The 22,062-nt window shown below is 41.5% G+C and overlaps 1 protein-coding gene and 1 long non-coding RNA gene across 8 annotated transcripts in view; one reads left to right on the top strand and one right to left on the bottom strand.

Moving 5' to 3' along the window:
• Nucleotides 1-4,207, top strand: part of LOC142743151 (uncharacterized) — a 160,079-nt gene extending 155,872 nt beyond the window's left edge. The window contains exon 4 of the long non-coding RNA XR_012881501.1: nt 4,113-4,207. This is a non-coding gene — a long non-coding RNA (uncharacterized LOC142743151). The remainder of the gene's footprint in view (nt 1-4,112) is intronic.
• The window catches only part of LOC142743149 (plasma membrane calcium-transporting ATPase 4-like), a 358,269-nt gene that overhangs the window by 79,562 nt on the left and 256,645 nt on the right, over nt 1-22,062 (bottom strand). For all 7 annotated transcript variants that reach the window (XM_075853600.1, XM_075853602.1, XM_075853601.1 and 4 more), the window contains 3 exons: nt 12,299-12,386; nt 12,085-12,191; nt 11,320-11,511 (listed from right to left, as the gene is read on the bottom strand). In XM_075853600.1, coding sequence (XP_075709715.1) covers nt 11,320-11,511; nt 12,085-12,191; nt 12,299-12,386 — 387 coding nt within the window. The remainder of the gene's footprint in view (nt 1-11,319; nt 11,512-12,084; nt 12,192-12,298; nt 12,387-22,062) is intronic.

Raw genomic sequence — 22,062 nt, 5'->3', positions numbered from 1 at the left:
CATTTTGAGGCCTCTTTTTTATTAGAATATATTTTAGGCAGCATGCCAGGTTTGAAAAGGTGTTGATGTGCCAAAACAGTAGGAATCCCCCAATAGTGACCCCATTTTGGAAACTACACCCCTCAAGGAATTCATTTATGGTTGTTGTTACCATTTTGACTCCACAGTTTTTTCACAGCACCTATTTGAATTGGGCTGTGAAATAAAAAAATAATTCATTTTTTCCAATAAAATGTCATTTGTGATCAAAATTTCTTATTTTCACATGGAACAAAATACCCCATTTTGTTGCCCAATTTGTCCTTAGTGCGGCAATACCCCATTTGTGGTGATAAACTGCCGTTTGGGCCCATGGGAGGGCTCAGAAGGAAAGGAGAAGCAGTGTGTTTGTTGGAGTCCAGAATTTGCTGGATTGGTTTTCGGGTGCCATGTCGCATTTGCAGAGCCCCAGAGGTATCAAAGCAATGGAAACCCACCAGAAGTGACCCCATTTTGGAAACTACACCCCTCAAAGAATTCATATATGGTTGTTGTTACAATTTTGACCCCACAGTTTTTTCACAGCACCTATTTGAATTGGGCTGTGAAATGAAAAAAATTTCATTTTTTCCAATAAGATGTCATTTTTTATCAAAATTTCTTATTTTCACAGGGAACAAAATACCCCATTTTGTTGCCCAATTTCTCCTGAGTGCAGCAATACCCCATTTGTGGCGATAAACTGCCCCACATGTGGCCCTAGTGCACTTATTGACTGAAGCACAGGCCTCAGAAGCAAAGGAGCACCTAGAGGATTTTGGGGCCTCCTTTTTATTAGAAAATATTTTAGGCACCATGTCAGGTTTGAAAGGCTCTTGCGGTGCTAAAACAGTGGAAACCCCCCAAAAGTGGCCCCATTTTGGAAACTATACCCCTTGAGGAAATTATCTACGGGTATAATGAGCATTTTGACCCCGCAGGTTTTTTGCAGAAATTATTGGAAGTAGGCCGTGAAAATCGACATTCTTTCAAAGAAAATGTAGGTTTAGCTAATTTTTTTCTAATTTCCACAAGGACTAAAGGAGAAAATGCACCACTATATTTGTAAAGCAATTTCTCCCGAGTAAAACAATACCCTACATGTGGTCATAAACGGCTGTTTGGACACACAGCAGGGCTTAGAAGGGAAAGAGCGCCATTTGGCTTTTGGAGCTCAAATTTAGCAGGAATGGTTTGCGGAGACCACGTCTCATTTGCAAAGCCCCTAAGGGACCAAAACAGTGAAAACGCCAAAAAAGTGACTCCATTTAGGAAATCACACCCCTTCAAGACTGCATCTAGGGGTGTAGTGGGCATTTTGACCCCACAGGGGTTTCACAAATTTTATTAGAATTGGGCAGTGAAAATAAAAAAAATCATTTTTTTCCAATAAGACGTAGCTTTAGCTCAAAATTTTTTATTTTCTCAAGAAATAAAGGAATAAAAGAACCACAACATTTGTAAAGCAACTTCTCTGGAGTACGGCAATACCCCATTTGTGGTCATAAACTGCTGTTTGGGCACACGGCAAGGATCAGAAGGGAAGGAGCTCCATTTGGCTTTTGGAGCACAGATTTTGCTGGATTGGTTTCTTGACACCATGTCACTTTTGCAAAGCTCCTAAAGTACCAGTACATTGAAAACTCCCCAAAAGTGACTGGATTCACAAAACTACACCCCTTGAGGAATTCATCTAGGGGTGTAGTGAGCATTTTGACCCCACAGATGTTTCATAGATTTTATTAGAATTGGGCAGTGAAAATAAAAAAAATCCTTTTTCTTCAATAAGACGTAGTTTTAGCTGAAAATTTTTCATTTTCTCAACAAATAAATGAAAAAAAAAAACACCCCAACACTTGTAAAGCAACTTCTCCTGTGTACGGCAATACCACATATGTGGTGATAAACTGCTGTTTGGACACAGAGTAGGGCTCAGAAAGGAAGGAGCGCTATTTGGCTATTGGAGTACAGATTTTGCTGGATTGGTTTCTGGGCGCTTTATCGCATTTGCAAAGTCCCAGTGGGACCAAAACAGTGGATCCCCCACAGAAGTGACCCCATTTTGGAAACTACACCCCTCAAGGTATTCACCTGGGGGTGTAGTGAGTATATTAACCCCACAGGTGATTGGCAGAAATTGGTGTGCACTCGATGTTGCAGAGTGAAAATGGGATTTTTTCCATAGATATGCCAATATGTGGTGCCCAGCTTGTGCCACCATAACAAGACAGCTCTCTTATTATTATTATGCTGTGTTTCCCGGTTTTAGAAACACCCTATGTGTGGCCCTAATTTGTTGCCTGGACATTTGACCAGGCTCAGGAGTGAGAGAGTACCATGTAAAATTAAGGCCTAATTTGGCAATTTACAAAGTATTGGATTACAATTGCAGAGGCTCTGATGTGAAATAATAAAAGAAACTGCTGAGAAGTGACCCCATTTTGGAAACTGCACCCCTCAAGACATTTAGTAAGGGGTGTACTGAGCATTTTCAGCCCACAGGCCTTTTCTATGAATGATTGCGCTGAGGAAGGTGCAAAGTAAAAATTTAAATTTTTCCCTAGATATGCTATTTCAGTGGCAAATATGTCATGCCCAGCTTGTGAACCTGGAGACACACACCCCAAAAATTGTTAAAAGGGTTCTCCCGGGTATGGCGATGCCATTTATGTAGAGGTAAACTGCTGTTTGGGCACACTGTAGGGTTCAGAAGGGAGGTAGCGCCATTTGGCTTTTGGAGCGTGGATTTCGCTTGGTAGTAGTTTTGTTTGGAGTCTTACTGGTGTTTCCGTTTATAATGTGGGGGTACATGTAAGCCGGGCGAAGTATATAAGGGGCATAGTCAGGTGGTATAATAATGGGGTAAAAAAAACCAATAAAATACTCCATAGATGTGTGCTACGCTGTGACACAATCCTTTCTGCACAGGCCGGTGTCTAACTAATAAATGGTCCTTACTTATTCCCCTTTTGGTCTACACTCTGCATCTTTGCAGTTGGGGGAATTTTGCTGGGAAAGTGTTGTCCTGGTATAATACGGGCACCCTTGCTTCCAGCAGATGTTTGGGCCCTCCCCTTCCTGGTTCCCTAATTTTAGGGGCCTTGATAATTCGCCACTTTAAACAGAAGAAATGTTCCCCTCGGGTCGGCACAACTGCACATTTTTTCTTTCCGGACTTATTGGAAACGTAACTAATTTTATTTTATCATAGACGTGGTGCTATAAGGGCTGTTTTTTTGCGGGAAGAGCTGTAGTTTTTATTGGTACCATTTAGCGGTATATGCGACTTTTTGATCAAACTGAGAAGATCAAGGTTGGATCCAGCACGAAAAATACGATAAAATGGAAAGGATTTTCCAAGTTTAATGGGCCAATAATTTGGCTGTTTAAAATCAGGACTTGGATACACTGCGTGACATCCTGGTAGTGTAAGGAAGTTTGTGGTATTGAAGGAAAGCCTACGCGTTTCAGACGCTGCGAGCGTCCTTAATCATGGCTGAAGACTTTTTGATCACTTGTTATCCTTTTTTTTTGGGAGGCAAGGTGACCAAAAAACAGCAATTCTGGCATATTGTTTAAGTTCTTTCTATACAGCGTTCACCACGCGTTATAAATGACATGATACCTTTATTCTGCGGGTCAGTCCGATTCTGGTGATACCTAATTTATAGCACTTTTTTTATGTTTTACAACTTTTTGCACAATAAAATAACTTTTGTAAAGAGAATGCATTTTTTCTGTCGCCAAGTTGTGAGAGCTGGTGTGCGCGCGCGTGGAAAAGCAGTGTGTGCGCGCGTGGCAGAGTTGTGGGGTGGGGTGTGCTTGTGTGATGGTGTGCGTGTGTGTGTGGGGGGGTGCATGCAGGGTGCTGTGCTATGGTGGGCGTGCGTGTGGGGGGTGCATGCAGGGGGGGTTGTGTGCAGGGTGCTTGTGGAGAGGTTGTGTGGTTTGTGTGGCTGTGTGTATGGGGGGGTTCGTGCAGGGTGCTTGTGGGCACCTCTAGTATTCATTGTGGGGAGAAAACAGAAGTCGCTATAGGGGAGTATAAGTATTTATATTTTTCATATTGCTAACTGTATTGTTTTGTTTTGCAGGTTCCGCTGGACATAGTGGACTACATCGTAGATTCGTTAGACTACTGCGATGATCTACGGTTTTTTGTTTTTAATAAAATGGTTAACTAGGGTTGTGTGGGGCAGTTTTTATTTCAATAAAAATATTTTCTTAAATCTCTATATTTTTTTAATACTTTATTACCACCTTAGTAATGGCAGTTGTCTGTTTGAGGACGTCCTTTACTGGGGCTTAGTGTTAGCAGCAGCCGCCTAGCGTTACCAGGGTGGGAAAAGTCAGTTTTTGTCTCTTCCCAGCCTCATAATACCAGCCTGCGGCCGGCCCAGTGCCCTACCGCTATTACAGATGGTGGTGTATTGGATCGTACCCCTGGTAGCGGTGTGTACCGGGGTTATAATGGGGATTAGTATTAGCCTTTTTACTGGCTAACATTAAGCTCCCCCTTTACAAGGAACAAATCCGAAAGCACCCCAACATTTGAAAAGCAATTTCTCCAGATTACGGAAATACCCTATATGTGGTCATAAACTTCTGGTTGGCTATTGGGCGATACGATTACGGCCATACCATAGGTTTATAGTTTTGTTTTATGTCTTGCACAATAAAATACTTTTTATAAAAAAAATATTTAACTTTGTGTGTTGCCATATTCTAAGCCATAACTTTTTTTATTTTTCCATCAAGAAAGGTGTGTCAGGGCTTGTTTTTTGTGTAAAGTTTCGATAAGTACCGTTTTTGGGTGCATGCGACTTTTTGATCTCCTTTTATTCCATTTTCTTGGGAGGTGAAGTGTCAAAAATTGTGATTCTGGTATGGTTCATTATTATTTTCTTTTACGGCGTTCAGCGCGCGGGATAAATAACAAAATACTTGTATAGTTGCGGCCGTGGCGATAGCAATTATGTATAGTTTATTTATTATTATTTTTTAATAATAAAAAGGACTGAAAAGGGAAAAAGGGGTATTTTTACTTTATTTACTTTTAAACTTTTTTTTTCACTAGGTGACTTGAAGGCAGGAGGCCCTGATCGCAATTCTAATACACTGCACTACATGTGTAGTGCAGTGTATTAGAGAGGTCAACTACTCACTGATAGCAAGCATAGAGGGTTCTGACTTTGTCAGGACCCACTAGGCTTCAGTACATGGCATAGCGGAGGCCATTGTTATGCCTCCGGTTGCCAGAGCAACCATCGGCGTCTGCAATCATGCTGCAGGACGTCAATGATATTTTAACCCCTAAGAAGACGCAAATCGCTATTCAACACAGCGGGGGTTAATCGGCAGGTATCACCAATGTCGGTCCCTGCTGATAGAGCTGTGACAACTGCTTTACGAGACAGCAGTTGTCACAGCTGATGAACGTGCCCCCGGCGAGAACGGCACTGTGTTTATTGCAGGACATACTCTCAGGTCATGGAGCGCGAACGATGTGCTCATCATGACCTAACAGTATGTCCAGGAGCAGGAAGGGGTTCAAGTCTAAGCAATTTTTTATTTTCGTTTTACACTCCCCGCCTTCTATGAGCCATAACTTTTTTAGTTTTCCTTTATTGTAGAGGTGTTAAGGCTTGTTCTTTTGCGGGAGGAGTTGTATTTTCTATTGCCACCATTTAAAGTACCATATAACGTACTGGGAAATTGAAAACAAAATTCTTTGTGGGGTTTAATTGGAAAACACTGATTCCTCCATTTTCTTTTGGGTTTCGTTTTCACCCGTGCGGTAAAAACGTCAAATCAGCTTAATTCTGCTTGTCAATACGATTACGGCAATACCAAATTTCTATAGTTATTTTTAATGTACTCCTTTTACAAAGAAAAAAACAGGAAAAAAGACATTTGAGGGCTTATTTTTCTGCTGCACGAGCTGTGGTTTTTATTGGTATCATTGGTACAATTTTTTGCCACTTACAACTTTTTGATCACTTTTTATTGAAAAAAATTTCACTGCAAAGTTGACCAAAAAACAGTCATTCTAGCAATTTATATTTTTTCTTTTTATGGCGTTCACTGTGCACGTTAAATAATACTACATTGTTAAGCCTTATTCACATGAACGTGTCCATTTTGCGTGCGTAAAAAACGCAGCATTTGTCTTGCGTTGCAGTTCCTCCATGTGACATCCATGTACGGTGCGTGTCTGCGTTTTGTACGCGCGTATGTCACGCGTTTTTGCCGTTTTAAGGGGAAAATAAATAAATAAAGCTGCATGAACCAGTCACCCAGCCAGTATCCGAGAAAATATGGATAATTCAGTATATTGAAGAGTGAATAGTAAACAGCTAACTGAACACCTAGCATAGTGAAGTGAAGATGTGTGACATGGTCAGGTTGTGTATAGGCCATAGGTCTATAGTTATGTAACATAGTTTTCTGAAGAAATTGCATTGCAAAATAAATAAAAAGCACTATATAGGACAATTTATATACTATATTTATATATTGCAAGGATTCTTTATGTGTTCTGTTTACCAATACAGGTTTCATTTAGAGTAGAAGGCCCTGTTCATACAGAGTTTTTTGGAGTGTTTTTTGACGCGTAGACCCATTTCAATGGATGGGATGGTGGAGTTTTATTCCCGCTCGCGGAAAAAAATAAAAAAAAGCAACATGACCTATCTTGAGGAGTTTTCCACCTCAAAAACCCCATTGAAATCAATGGGAGATGGAAAAAATGCAGCGAACGGCCACGGCAGTTTTTGACACATTTTTTTCCTTTGCCTGTTGAAGAGGTAAGTAACGCCCCAAAAACCGCACCAGAAAACACGTGTGGTGCAAAACTATTTCCCAAAAAACGGAGCCCATTTTTTCAGGCAGAGTTTTCTGCCTACAAAAAAACTCTATGTGAACTAGGCCTAACACCTTAGATCGCTTTGGATGTTTGAAGTTGCTGCCGTCTTTCCCCTCCAGAAACTTGGCAGGGTGTCATAAATACATCAATGTTGGGAAAAGAGCGGAGGGTCTTGGAGGTACTTCTTCATAAAGGCCTAGATACATCAGAGGTAAATTTTGACTTTATTTTAGTGTATAGGTTTGAACCTATACACTAAAATAAAACAAGTTTATCCCTACGTCTGACATATCAAAACCTTACAGAAGCAGCACCTCCAAGATCCCCATCCTTTTCCAAGCATTGATGTCCTTAAAGAAATTAGCTTTCAAGTCAAACTTTAAAGTGGCTCTGTCCCCACATTATAAGTATCTTCTACATAATGTGATCGGCGCTGTAATGTTGATTACAGAAGTGTTTTTTTATTACAAAAAAGATCTATTTTGACCAAGTTATGACCTATATTAGGTTTATGCTAATGACTTTCTTAATGCCCAACTAGGCATTTTTTAGCTATTGACCAAGTGGGTGTTGTACAGAGAAGTGTATGACGCTGACAAATCAGCGTCATACACTTCTCTCCATTCATGTACTCAACACATAGTGATCTTGCGTTGTTCACGATGTGCTGTCACTTACTCACACATTAACTTTACTGAAGTGTCTTGGGAGTGAATAGACATCACATCCAGGCAGGAAGCGATGTCTATTCAGAATCCCGACACTTCGGTAACGTTTGTGTGGGACTTAATGACAGCAAGCGTGATCTCGCAAGATCACGCAGTCATTTTTGCTAAATTTCTTTGAATTAAGCCATAAAAATCTAAATTTTTTCAAATAAAACATACGTTTTAATTTTTACAAGGAGTAAAAGGAGAAAACTCACCCCAACATTTGTAAAGCAATTTCTCCCGATCACGAAAATACACCATATGTGTATATAAACTTATGTTTGAACACACGGCAGCCCTCAGAAGGGAAGGAGTGCCATTTGGCTTTTGGAGCTCAAATTGTGCTATAATGGTTTTCGGTGCCATGTCGCATTTGCAAAGCCACTCAGGGACGAAAACAGTGGAAGCCCCCAAAAGTGACCCCATTTTGAAAACTACACCCCCTTATGGCATTTATCTAGGGGCAGAGTGAGCATTTTGACCCCACAGAAAATGAAAACCTACATTTTTCCCCATAAAATTTAGGTTTAGCTTAAATTTTTTCATTTTCACAAGGGCTAAAGGAGAAAAAGCACCCTAATATTTGTAAAGCAATTACTCCTAAGAACAGCAATACCCCATATGTGGACATAAATTGCTGTTCGTACCCACAGCATGGCTTAGAAGGGAAGGAGCGTTATTTGACTTTGGGAGCTAAAATTTTGCTGGAATGGTATGCGGCGCCATGTCACATTTGCAAAGCCCCTGCAGAACCAAATCTGTGGAAACTCCCCAAAAATGACCACATTTGGGAAACTACACTATAAAGGAATTTATTGAGGGTTATAGTGAGCGTTTTGACCCCACTGTTTTTTTTGCAGAATTTAGTGTAATTATGCTGTGAAATTAAAAATTACATTTGTTCGGATAAAACTTGAAATGTTTCAATTTTTACAAGGAATAAGAAGAAAAGGCACCCAGACATTTGAAAAGCAATTTCTCCCGATTACGGCAATATCCCATATATGGTAATAAACTGCTTTTTGAACCCGCAGCAGGGCTCAGGAGGGAAGGAGCGACATTTGGCTTTTGGAGCTCATGTTTTGCTGGAATCGTTTTTGGGTGTCCTGTTGCATTTGCAAAGCCCCTGAGGGACCAAAACTGTGGAAACCCCCTAAAAGTGACCCCGTTTTGGAAACTAAAGACCTCAAGGAATTTATCGAGGGGTATAGTCAGCATTTAGACCCCACAGGTTTTCTACTGAACTTAGTGGAATTAGGCCGTGAAAATGCATATCAACATTTTTTACACTAAAATGTGGAGTTTTGTAATTTCCACAAGGGATAAAGGAGAAAAAGACCCCACATTTGTAAAGCATTTTCTCCCGAGTACGGTAATACCCCACATGTGGTCATAAACTGCTGTTTGGACACACTGCAGTGCTCAGAAAGGCAGCATTTGGCATGCAGATATTGCTAAGTTGATTTTTGGGCGCCATGTCGCATATGCAAAACCCTGAGATACTAGAGTACAGTGTAAGCCCCCAAGAAGTGACCCCATTTTCGAAACTACACCCTTCAAGGCACTTATCATTTGCCTGGACAAATGACAGGGCTCAGAAGTGAAGAGCACCATACGCATTTGAGTCCTATTTTGGCAATTTTCACAGCATTGGTCCACATTTGCAGGGCTCTGAGGTCAAATAGTAAAACAAATCCCCAAGTAGTGACCCCTTTCTTGGAAACTACTAAAGTAGGGCATATTAAGGGGTGCAGTGAGCATTTTGACCCGACTTGTTTTTTTCATTAGAAATGAATGCAGAGCGTATGGTGCAAAGTAAAAATTACAATTATCCGCTGATATGCCATTTTAGTGCACAATATGTTGTGCCCAGTTTGTGCCACTGAAGACAAATACCTCATAAAATGTTAAGCGGGTTCTCCAGAGTATGGCTCAGAAGGGAGGGAGCGCCATTTGGCGTGTAGATTTTGCTTGGTAATTGTTCTGTTTGGAGTATTGCTGGTATTTCAGTTTATAATGTGGAGGCATATGTAAGCTGGGCAGAGTACATCAGGGTATAATATAAGAGTATAATAATGGGGTAAATAAATAATAATCCGCAGATATGTGGCCAGTGTTGCACTCATAAATGGTGCCCAATCTTATCTGCTTTTGGAACACTCTGCACATTTTGCATCTCCATATTCTAAGAGCCAGAACTTTTTTCTCCACTGGAGTTGCATGAGGGCTTATTTGTTGCAGGACGATCTGTAGTTTTCATTGTTACCATGTTGGGGTATATGCGATTTTTTTGATCACTTTTTCTTCCATTTTTTGGCATGCAAGATGACCAAGAACCAGCAATTCTGAGAATGCTTTTTTATTATTTTATACAGTGTTCACCGTGGGCTGCAAAGTAAATTTTACTTTATTCTGCGGGTCGATACGATTACAGCAAAACTATATCTATATAGTTTTATTATGTTTTACAGCGTTTGCACAATAAAATCACTTCTTTTTTTTAAAAATAATTAACTTTTCGTGTCTGACAGCCATAACTTTTTTATTTTTCATTAAAAAAAGCTGTGTAAGGGCTTATTTTTTGCAGGACGGGTTGTAGTTTTTATTGGTACTGTTTTGGGGGTAAATGCGACTTTTTGATCACTTTTTATTCTATGTTTTGTGAGGGGTGGTGACCAAAAAAAAAATAAATAAAAGCGATTCAGGCATTGTTGCTTATATAAACATTTTTTGCGGTGTTCACCGTGCGGGAAAAATAACATTATAGTTTCACAGTTTGGGTCGTTACGGACGCGGTGATACCAAATATGTGTACTTTTTTTAATAGTTTTATTTTTTTCCGGGAATAAAAGACTTATTTATAGGAAAAAAGGCTGTTTTTTTTTTTTTAACTTGAAACTTTTCTTCAACATTTTTTATTAACTTTTCTATGTCCCACTAGGGGACTTGAAGGCCTGCACTTCTGATCTTTACTCTAATACATTGCACTACCCACATAGTGCAATGCATTAGAGGTGTCAGTTGTTCACTGACAGCAAGACTATTAGGCCCCGCCTCTGAGTGGGGCCTAATTGGCTTCCATATGAGGAAGACCAGGAGGCCATTGTTGCGGATATAGCAATGATCCGCAACATTGTGCCTCGCAGCGATGCCGATCGGCTAAAGACCACTAAGATGCCACGATTGATTTTGATCGCGGCATCTAAGGGGTTAATGGTAGGGATTGGAGCTATAATATACAGCTGACACCGGCGGCTGATGTCTGCGCCATCTTGTTTCTGGGAACGGAAGCTAGACCCTGCTTCCAGGCGGGACCATGCAGGCTTCCGTACTTGGCAGACAGGAGGCCATTGTTAGGCCTCCGGTCTGCCGGAGCAATCATCGGAAACTTCGCGATTACATCGCTGGGTTCCGATTTGCTGGTAAAACCCCATAGATGCAGCGCTCGCTTTTGATCGCTGCATTTTAGGGGTTAATCGGCCGGATCGGAGACTAGCTCCGGTCCTGGCCATGTAGCCGGGTGTCAGCTGCAAAATAGTTTCTGAGCCCGCACCATCATCATCGCGTACTATTACGTGGCTTTGCCTTAAGACCTTAGCGACAGAGATGTAATAGTACATAACATGTCGCCAAGGGGTTGAATAAAAAGGTAGGGAATAATGTAAAAATTAGGTGACACATCTAGATAGAAATCCAAGAAAAGCTAAAAACACCCTTTATCCTTACTTGAGTGATGCAGGCTCCGGTGAAAGCAACAATGACAGCAACCACGTTAACAGTGAGCTGGAATTGAAGGAACTTGGAGATGCTATCATATACATTGCGGCCCCACATGACTGCCTTTACAATGCTGGTAAAATTATCATCTGTCAGGATAATGTCTGATGCCTCCTTTGCCACATCTGTACCAGCTATACCCTATAAGAGAAAAACATGTTTGAGCCATGACAATTTATTATAATTTAAAAGATGATGTCTTAAAGGCTATGAGAGATTTAAAAAAATAAAATAAATAAATAAATATAGATCAGTGTGTTTAGTGTAACTTTGTAATTTGTCTTTATTAAAAATTCCTTTTACTTTTGGAGATACAGCTGTTCTGTATTCTCTATACAGAACAGCTGTATCGTTAGTTTTTTACCGAATCTGCCAGTCCCGTGGACCTGACTGGTTCCGTGAGAGCGGGTCCTGCGTGTTTCTGACACGAAGGATCCACCTGTAATCCATCACATCTAAGTTCTAACGATACAGCGGTTCTGTATAGGGAATACAGAACAGCTGTATCTCCAAAAGCAAAACAAATTTTCAATCAAAAATAATTACAAACTTACACTAAACACACTGACTGATCTATTTATTAAAAATAAAAATAGCCCTCAAAAGATGTACCTAGCCTTTAAGCTATTTCAAGAAGCGGGGAGTGAGGAATGTCCTTGAAAAGCAATAATTTTGTATGTGTAACAGTTCAGGTAATATATCATTCTAATATACCATGGCAAATCCCACGTCGGCTTTCTTTAATGCTGGTCCATCGTTCGTTCCATCACCTGTGACGGCCACCACTTGTCTCCGTTCTGCCACTGTGCTGTCAATGATGCCTAGAATTGGTATACAATTGAAAACCTTTAGAAAACAACCTAAATAATAGATACGGAAAGGTATTTTGTATATTTAGAAGCTACACTGTTATAGCCTGCTGCAGTACCTTTTACCAATGTGTGCTTGTCTGTGGGGGATGATCGTGCTAGTACACGTAGCCTTGGCCAAACTTTGTCCAGTTTCTCTTGTTCTACCTAAGAACAGAATGACAAACACAGTTATAGAACAATTGATAAACACATGCAATGCTGGGGGCGTGGCCTAGCAGTAGATGTAGGCAAACGTGCGTCGCTCGAGCTCCCGCTGTGCCCATCCTGCTAATAGTATTTATCGTTTGCCTACCTGGGCAATATTCGCTGACATAGTCACTGCAAAGCTGGAGGAGACCGGATCAGTCAGTCTCACAGGGATGACCCACTCTAAAAAACAAAAAACACTGCCGGGGCCCGGAATCCAAGATGGCGCCGGGGAGAAAGACTGCCGGAGCAGAAGCGCGTGCTCTGATGCAGCAGACAGGTTGGAGAGATTCGCTCGAACACCACGAGCGGGCAGCTCAGCAGCAGGAAAGATATCTGTGGCTGGAGGTGGAAAGGCAGACAGCTCATCGTATAGCTCACGCTACTCCGTATTGGAGGAAGATATGGTGAGTGAAGAGGAGGAAGAGCTGAGCGGACAGAGGCGGGAAATGCCTAACAATAGTGGGGGACCGCACCATGGGAAGGGCAGAGTGCCGGAGCCTGCCCTCACGGACATACTCATGGCAGTGAAACAGAATTCCTCGATTCTCTCCTTACTGATCGGTCAGGTGGGAGGCCTGAAGGAGGATATATTGCTTTTGAGGAATGATTTACAGAAGGTTGCATAACGTACTACAGTAATTGAAGGGAGAGCGTCTGAGGTTGAAGATGCTACAACAAGATGTACAGACGCACTCACAAGCTGTGGTGGCTCTACAGGCATTAATAAAGCTCCTACAATAGAGACTGGATAATACGGAAATGGAGGGAACGGCAAGATCTCTCCATTAATGGCGTTAAAGTGTCCTTTTTCCCGGATTTCTCTGCGGAAGTGCAGAAGAAGCTATCGCAATACCGGGATTTTAAAAAACGCCTTAGGGACATGAACATCCAGTATTCTATGATGTACCCAGCTAAATTACGAGTGGCTGCTCTTGGGACTACTTCTTTCTTTGAGACGCCTAAGGAGGCTACAAGATGGCTGGACTGTAATGAAAGTTGATTGAGGAGACCAGATGGAGCGGAGGAAGAGTGAGAGACTGTTTCGTGATGGAACCTGATGGGAGTGCCGATATAGTGAGACTTTAGTACTCTATGATTTGCTATGTTGTTTCCATGGGTGAGAGTACAATCGGGACAAAGTTCAGTATGGTGTTATCCTTTACAAAGCTATTATAACTGCTAGTACTGTTACTACGGGTTAATTATTGTGTAATAGTTTAAATGTTCCATATGCTCGTTTATTGGGATTGGTTAACAAGTATGCATAACAGTGGGAGTAATGGTCATGTTAGACGTGAATGTGAGGCATGTAGTAATTGCACACAAAGGTATGCCTACATTGGCTAGGAGAGACACTATATGTTGCTCTGACCCTTCTAGGGTTTATTGGAGGGAGGTTTATTGGGGGGGGGGGGGTGCAGGGCCCAGTATCTGACGAATTGGTTAGAACCCGTGGAGGAAACCTCTCTCTTTTGATGTATGATGAGTTCGGCTAGATGTATATTTTGGAACATCAGGGGACTGAGAGAATCGAGGAAACGCAAGGAGATTTTTGACTAAATTAAACAACAAAATGCTCTGAGACGCATTTGACCAGGGACTCAATGTCGTTATTATATAGAGTATGGATAGCTCATGGGTTTCACTCCTTCCATACGACTTATTCCAGGGAGGAGAGCTTGCCGATACACAGAGGTCTCCCTTTCGTCTGTCAGTCCTCTTTTACTGATGGCGAGGGACGGTATGTGGGAGTGCATTGCACCCTCTATCATTGGGAATGTGTTTTGATTGTATAGTACATCTCCCCTCCTTACTCTAGTACCGTACTTTAAAAAAAACTTATGGAGAAGCTTTCTACACTGCCTGATGTACTCGTAATTTTGATGGGAGACTTTAATGCAGTGATGCATGAGGGGCTGGATAAATTTCATAGTGGGGGGAGGGGACAGAGTGAGGGCATAACAGCATTTGGAAGTCTAATTATGGAGCTGGGATTGCGGGACATTTGGAGAGATAAACACCCAGGGATACGCCAGTACTCATGTGCCTCATCCATGTTCCAGTCACTCTCCCGGATAGATATGATCGTTTGTTCCGCTTCAGCGGTATATTATATCAAACAGGTAAAATATTTGCAGAGAGCATTGTCAGGTCATTCCCCTGTGGCGTTAAAGCTGGCAGTGGGAGAACAGCCCAACAGAAGTCTTGGGAATTGGAGGCTGAATGCGTTCTGGTTGAAACTGATGGATGGCAAGGAGGTACAAGACCTGATAGTGGAGTACTTTCAGTCTAATGTAGACTCGGTGCCACACCGGTTCATCCGGGATGCAATGAAGGCCTGGTTGCGAGGAGTGTTCATCTAAAATATTGAGAGGATCAAAACAAAGTCTGGACAGTTGGTGGGAAGTTTGATGGAGAGGGTGGCAGAGACTGAAGGAAGACATACGGAAGATGGCTCAGCGGATTCACTTAGAAACTGGGTTGAGGCTCAGAAACTGTTGAGAACTCATCAACTGGAGAAAGCTGATAAGAGAATGTTCATTAAGCAGCATTACCACCAAGACGGGGAGACTACTGGAAGGTTGCTAGCCAGAGTGGCACAGACACAAAGGGGTAATAACTTTATTGATGGCTTAAGGGGGGGGGGGGGGGGGCAGAGACCGACACGGGGCATATTTTGAACGAGTTTGAGAAGTTCTAAACTGACCTTTACACCTCAGGAGTGCAATACACGACACAGCAATTAGAGGAGTATCTGGGAGATATTCGACTTCCTAGCCTGGCTCCAGGGGAAAGAGATCTTGGAGGAACCTATTTCCTTGGAGGAACTAGTAAGGGCAATAGGAGATATGGCAAATGAGAAGGCCCCAGGTCCGGATAGTCTGCCAGGGAAAATATATAAGGAGTATAGGGATGAACTAGCACCAAAATTCCTAGGTACCCTACTGGATAGTTTCGAGAGAGGGAGACTACCGGATTCTCTATATGAGGCGACGATAGTGGCCCTACCAAAAGAAGGCAAAGATAACCAATTACCGGAATCTTACAGACCGATATCTTGGACATCGGATATTAAAATTCTGGCGAAGGTATTAGCGCAAAGACTGAATAAGGTGGTACATTTGGTTGTACATGACGACCAATCAGGGTTCCTGCCATCAGTCAACGGCTGTAAATCTTAGAAGGCTGTAATCTACAGGTAGTGCCAGAAGAACTCATGGGGGGAGTTGTATTGACACTGGACGCCGCAGAGGCATTAGATTGTGTAGAATGGGGGTATTTATGGAATGTCATGGGTAAGATGGGATTTGATCCTAATTTTGTGGGTTCAGCTGCTATACGCAGCTCCTATGGCTAGAATAAGGGTGAATGGAGCGTTGTCTGGGCAATTCCCACTGGCTAGGGGAACGCGTCATGGATGTCCATTGTCGCCATTATTGTTTGCCCTGGCAGTTGAACCATTAGCTTGTGCAATGCGACAAAACGAGCACATAAAGGGTATGAAATACGGGGAGTGGAAGAAAAAATATCCCTCTATGCGGATGATATATTGATATATATGATGGATACTGAAAATACTCTTGCATTTGTCCTAGACACGATTACAAGATTTGGAGTCTCTTCCGTTTTGATTATAAACTGTAATAAATCAGCTATCATGCCAATTGACCCGGTCAATATTGCAGACACTGGAGACGGGCCCCATATTCCGGTAGTTTCAGAGTTTAAATATTTAGGGGTTAAAGTGACGACTAATGTCAAAGAATATATGTCCTTAAATGTAATACCACTATTACCCAAGGTTAAAGCTAAGGTGGAGACTTGGAACAGACTCCCTCTCTCAGCTCTAGGGAGAACGAACTTAATAAAAATGATTCTTATGCCTCAGGTACTATACATTATCCACAACACTCCGGTATGGATACCCAAGCACTGGTTTAGGAGATTACACAATCTTTTTCGGGATTTGGTCTGGAAACGAGGTGCCTAGAATAATATTGGAGAAACTACAATTGCCAAAAGATGAAGGGTGTGTGGCTTTGCCGAATGCTTGGATATACTATTTGGCTGCCCAGAGCCAACATTTTAAAGGATGGGAGGACAAAGATAAATGGGGATCCAGTGCACAGATATTGTCATATTTGGGGGGAGGGATTAATCCGCTGGAGGGGCTGGAAGCACATACCTACAAAAGAATAGCATGTACTAAGCCGACATCACTTCTAATACATAAAGTGTGGTGGCAATGTAAACAGATACTGGGAATAGGGGTATGTACTAAATATTCTCCCGTTTGGCATAATCCGGTTCCGTGGGAATTATATCAACTACAGGGCATGCAAAAATGGTAGATGAAAGGGTTAACAAGATTGAGTCAATTATATGATGATACTACATTGAAGTCCTTTTAGCAAGTAAAAGAACAGTTTCACCTGGAGCACACTATGTTTTATCAGTATTTGCAGATACGACATGCTATGCAGGCGCAGGTAGCTTCGACTTGACTATTTATGCACTGGGAATATTGGAATATACGGTTAAGGCAGACACATCTAAAGGGCTGATTTCGATGGCTTATAAGAATTTGCTATCAAAACATCTGGGAGACCCTATGGAACTAGTGAGATTAAAATGGGAACAGGATATAGGTTCTCTGCCCAAAGACGAATGTTAAGAGATGTTAGCGTCATCCCACCATTTACCTATTAATATGGCACAGAGGAGATCGCAAATTTTCTTGATACAGAGTTTACAGGACCCCTAGGGTACTGAAACAGATGGGAATCATATCTGATGCCAAGTGTCCCAGGTGTACGGAGGAAAAAGCAGATATTTTTCATATGTTCTGGACATGCAGGGCCTTGAAGAACCTGTGAGGGGAGATTTTGGAATTGATAAGAACGGTATATGATATGGAATTGTCGGCAGACCCAAAGGTGCTGCTCCTGGGATTAGTTGGAGAACCGGAGGGTGACAAGCAGGAATATTTTGCTAAAATTCTGTACCAGACTAGAAAGTGTATATCTAAACACTGTTTAGATGCCGAGCCTCCTGTGAAGAGGGAAATTGTGGGAATGCTGAACCACACCATTCTGATGGAGCATTAAATTTATTTGAAAAGGGGTAATGTAAAGAAAGTTGATAAGCAGTGGTTGGGACGACGGTTGGAATGCTCGGGATTGGTGTCACCAGAACTGAGCAGAATACGAACACAAATATAAGAGAGATCCATCCTCGCAACAATGAGAGAGGAATGGGGGTGCATAGAAGGGTATCAAGGCCAAGAACCTATGAACGTCTCTTCTTTAGGAGATAGTTGCTTGAACAGCGAATATTCAGTATACGGGAAAGACGGCCAAAGGAGATACCTCCAGTCAGGAGAAGGCAAGACATAGTAATAGGGTCATATGCCTATACAGAGAATCCATACGGATTTATGGGCCATATGAAAATATGAAAGAGATACTGGCAGGGGACAGTGCAGGGGTTGAGGGTGGGGGGGGGGGATGGGTTGGGTTGCAATGTTGGGATATTTCTGTAAGTTGTTATGATGGAACTGTTGTATACAATGCTGATACAGTTGATGAATGGAAGATAATGTATTGCTGTTCTTGTTAATAAAATTGAACGGATTTTAAAAAAAACTAAAAAAAAACATGCAATGCTCTTGTTTAACCCCTTAAGGACGCTGCCTTGTTTTGGCCTTAACCCCTTCCCGACGGCGCTGTCGGGAGGTGCTTCCCGCAAAGCGCCGTATATGTACGGCGCAGTGATTGTGCGGGCTCAGAAGCAGAGCCGGTACCATCACCGCGGGGTGACAGCTGTATTATACAGCTGGCACCCTCCTGTAACTGCCAGGACCGGAGCTATTCTCCGATCCGGCAGATTAACCCCTCAGATGCTGCGCTCAATAGAGCGCAGCATCTGATAGGTTTTCACCCGATCGGCAACCCAGCAATCGCTGGGTTGCTGTGGCAATCGGATGCCAGAAAATGGCGTCCGAGTCTGCCTTGTACGGGAGCCGATGAGGACCCGCCTGTGTCCTCATAGGCTTGCTGTCAGTGAATAACTGACAGCGCTAATACACTGCACTACGTATGTAGTGCAGTGTATTAGAGTAGCGATCGGGGCATCAGGCCCTCATGTCCCCTAGTGGGACAAGTAAAAAAAGTAAAAAAAAGTTAATAAAAATGTGGTAAAACAATAAAAACACACAAGTTTCAAATAAAAATAAAGCTAAACTGACTTTTTTCCCATAGTAAGTCTTTTATTATGGGAAAAACTATTATAAAAAAAAACTATACATAATTGGTATCGCCGCGTCCGTAACGACCCAAACTACAAAACTATTATGTAATTTATCCCGCATGGTGAACGCGGTAAAAAAACAAAACATGAAAAACAGCGCCAGAATCTTTGTTTTTAGGTCACATCTCCTTCCAAAAAATGCTATAAAAAGTGATCAAAAAGTCCCATTTACTCCAAAACAGTACTAATAAAAAACGACAATCCGTCCCGCAAAAAATAATCCCTGACACCGTTTCGTGCACGCAAAAATAAAAAAGTTATGGGTCTTAGAACATGGCGACACAGAAAACAAATGATTTTATAAAAAAAGTGATTTTATTGTGCAAAAGCCGCAATACATAAAAAAAACTATATAAATTTGGTATCGCCGTAATCGTATCGACCCGCAGAATAAAGCTAACATGTAATTTAGGGCACACTGTGGATGCCGATAAAAAAACCAATAAAAAACTATTCCAGAATTGCTTGTTTTTGGTAATTTCCTTTACCAAAAAATGAAATAAAAAGTGATCAAAAAGTCGTATGTGTTCTAAAATAGTACCAATAAAATCTACAGTCCGTCTCGCAAAAAACAAGCCCGCATACCGCTCAATCAACTGAAAAATAAAAAAAAGTTACGGCACTAGTAATGCAGTGATGAAAAAATATCTCAATGCGCAGGCCGGAGGGGAACATTCCTTCAGTTTCAGGGCCCTAGTATTTAGGAACTAGGAAAGGGAAGGGACATAGCACATCCGCTGGAAGCGAGAGTGCCCGTATTATACCAGCGCAATATTTCCCAGTAATATTTCCCAAACTACGAAGGAGAAAAAGTCCCCAAAAGGTGCAGAGCGTTACAAAAGGGGGATAAGAAAGAAAACAGTTTATCAGTGTGACACCGGCCTGTGCATAACGGATCGCTTCACAGCGTAACACACATCTATGGAGAATTGTATTATTTACCCCATTATTATACCCTCTTATTATGCCCTGATGTTCTCCGCACAGATTACATATACCCTGATGTTCTCCGCACAGATTACATATACCCTGATGTACTCCGCACAGATTACATATGCCCCCACATTATAAACGGAAATACCAGCAAAACCCCAAACAGAACTATTACCAAGCAAAATCCATGCTCAAAATGGCGGTCTTTCCCTTCTTAGCCCTACAGTGTGCCCAAACAGCAATTTATGGCCACAAGTAAGGCATTACCATACCCGGGAGAACCCGCTTAACAATTTATGGGGTAAGATTCTCTAGGGGCACAACATCTTGTGCGGTGAATGGGCAGATCAGTGGAGAAATTGCAATTTTCACTTTGCACAATCCACTGCGTATTTATTTCTGAAAAACACCTGTGGAGTCTAAATTCTCACTAAATCCCTTGATAAATGCCTTTAGGGGTGTAGTTTCTAAAACGGGGTCACTTTTGTTTGGTACATCAGTGGTTTTGCAAATGCAACATGGCGTCCGCAAACCATTCCAGCAAAATCTACGCTCCAAAAGATAAATACCGCTCCTTTTCTTCTGAATGCTCCCATATACGTAAACAGCCGATTATAACCACATATGGGGTGTTACTGTACTCGGGAGAAATTACTTTACAAATGTTGTGGTGCTTTTTCTTCTCTATTCCTTGCAAAAATGAAAAATGTGTATCTAAAACTACATCTTGTTGGAAAAAATAATTATTTTTCATTTTCATGGCTTAATTCTAATTAATTCAGCAAAAAACCTTTGGGATCAAAATTTTCACTATACCCCTAGATGATTCCTCAGGGGGTGCAGTTTCCCAAATGGAGTCACTTTTGGGGTGTTTCCACTGTACTAGTACTACAGGGGCTCAGCAAATATGACATGACACCCAGAAACCATTCCAAAATCCAAATGGTGCTCCTTCCATTCTGAGCCCTACCGTGTGTCCAAACAGATGTTTGTGACCACATGTGGGGTATTGTTTTACTCGGGAGTAGTTGCTTTACAAATGTTGCGGTGCTTTTTCTCCTTCAGTCCTTGTGGAAATGAAAAAAAAATACCTAAACCTACATTTTCTTTGAAAAAATGTAGATTTTCATTTTTACGGCCTACTTACAATAAGTTCTGTAAAAAAACTGGCCGGTCAAAATGCTTGCTACACCCCTAGATAATTTCCTCATGGGGTGTAGTTTCCAAAATGGGGTCACTTGTTGGGGGTTTCCACTGTTTTGTCCCCTCAGGAGCTTTGCAAATGCGATATGGCCTCCGCAAACCATTCCTGCTAAATTTGAGCTCCAAGAGCCAAATGGCGCACTTTCCATTCTAAGCCCTGCCGTGTGTCCAAATGACCGTTTATTACCACATGTGGGGTATTGTTTTACTCGGGAGAAATTGCTCTACAAATGTTGTGGTGCTTTTTCTACTTTAGTTCTTTTGGAAATGAAAAAAAATTAGCTAAACCTACATTTTATTTGAAAAAAATGTAGATTTTCATTTTCATGGCCTAGTTCCAAAAATTTTGCAAAAAAACTGGCCGGTCAAAATGCTTGCTACACCCCTAGATAAATTCCTCGAGGGGTGTAGTTTCCCAAATGTGGTCACTTTTGGGGGGTTTCCACTGTTTTAGTTCCACTAGACCTGTTCAAAGCGGACATGGTGCCTAAAATATATTCTAATAAAAAGGAGGCCGAAAATCCACCAGGTGCTCCTTTGCTTCGGAGGCCGGTGCTTCAGTCCAGTAGCACACTAGGGCCATATGTGGGATATTTCCTAAAACTGCAGAATCTGGGCAATAAATATTGAGTTGCATTTCTTGGGTAAAACATTCTGTGGTACAAAAAAAAATGGATTCAAAATGAATTTCTGGAAAAAAATAATGAACTTTGTAAATTTCACCTCTACTTTGCCTTAATTCCTGCGCAATGTCTAAAGGGTTAAAAAACTTTCTAAATGCTGTTTTGAATACTTTGAGGGGTGCAGTTTTTAAAATGGGGTGACTTATTGGGGGTTTCTAATATCTAAGGACCTCAAAGCCACTTCACAACTGAACTGGCCCCTGTAAAAATAGCATTTTGAAATTTTCTTGAAAATGTGAGAAATTGCTGCTAAAGTTCTAAGCCTTGTAACGTTCTAGAAAAATAAAATGATGATCAAAATACGATGCCAATCTAAAGTAGACATATGGGGGATGTTAGTTAGCAACATTTTTGTGAGGTATAACTGCCTGTCTTACAAGCAGATACATTTAAATTGAGAAAAATGCTAATTTTTGCAATTTTTTTCGCTAAATTTTGGTGTTTTTCACAATTAAATACTGAATGTATCGGGCAAATTTTGCCAGTAACATAAAGTCCAATGT

This window comes from Rhinoderma darwinii, chromosome 2 (assembly GCF_050947455.1).
Source record: "Rhinoderma darwinii isolate aRhiDar2 chromosome 2, aRhiDar2.hap1, whole genome shotgun sequence".
NCBI classification, from domain to species: Eukaryota; Metazoa; Chordata; class Amphibia; order Anura; family Rhinodermatidae; genus Rhinoderma; species Rhinoderma darwinii.
This window is presented reverse-complemented; position numbering and strand designations above follow the sequence as displayed.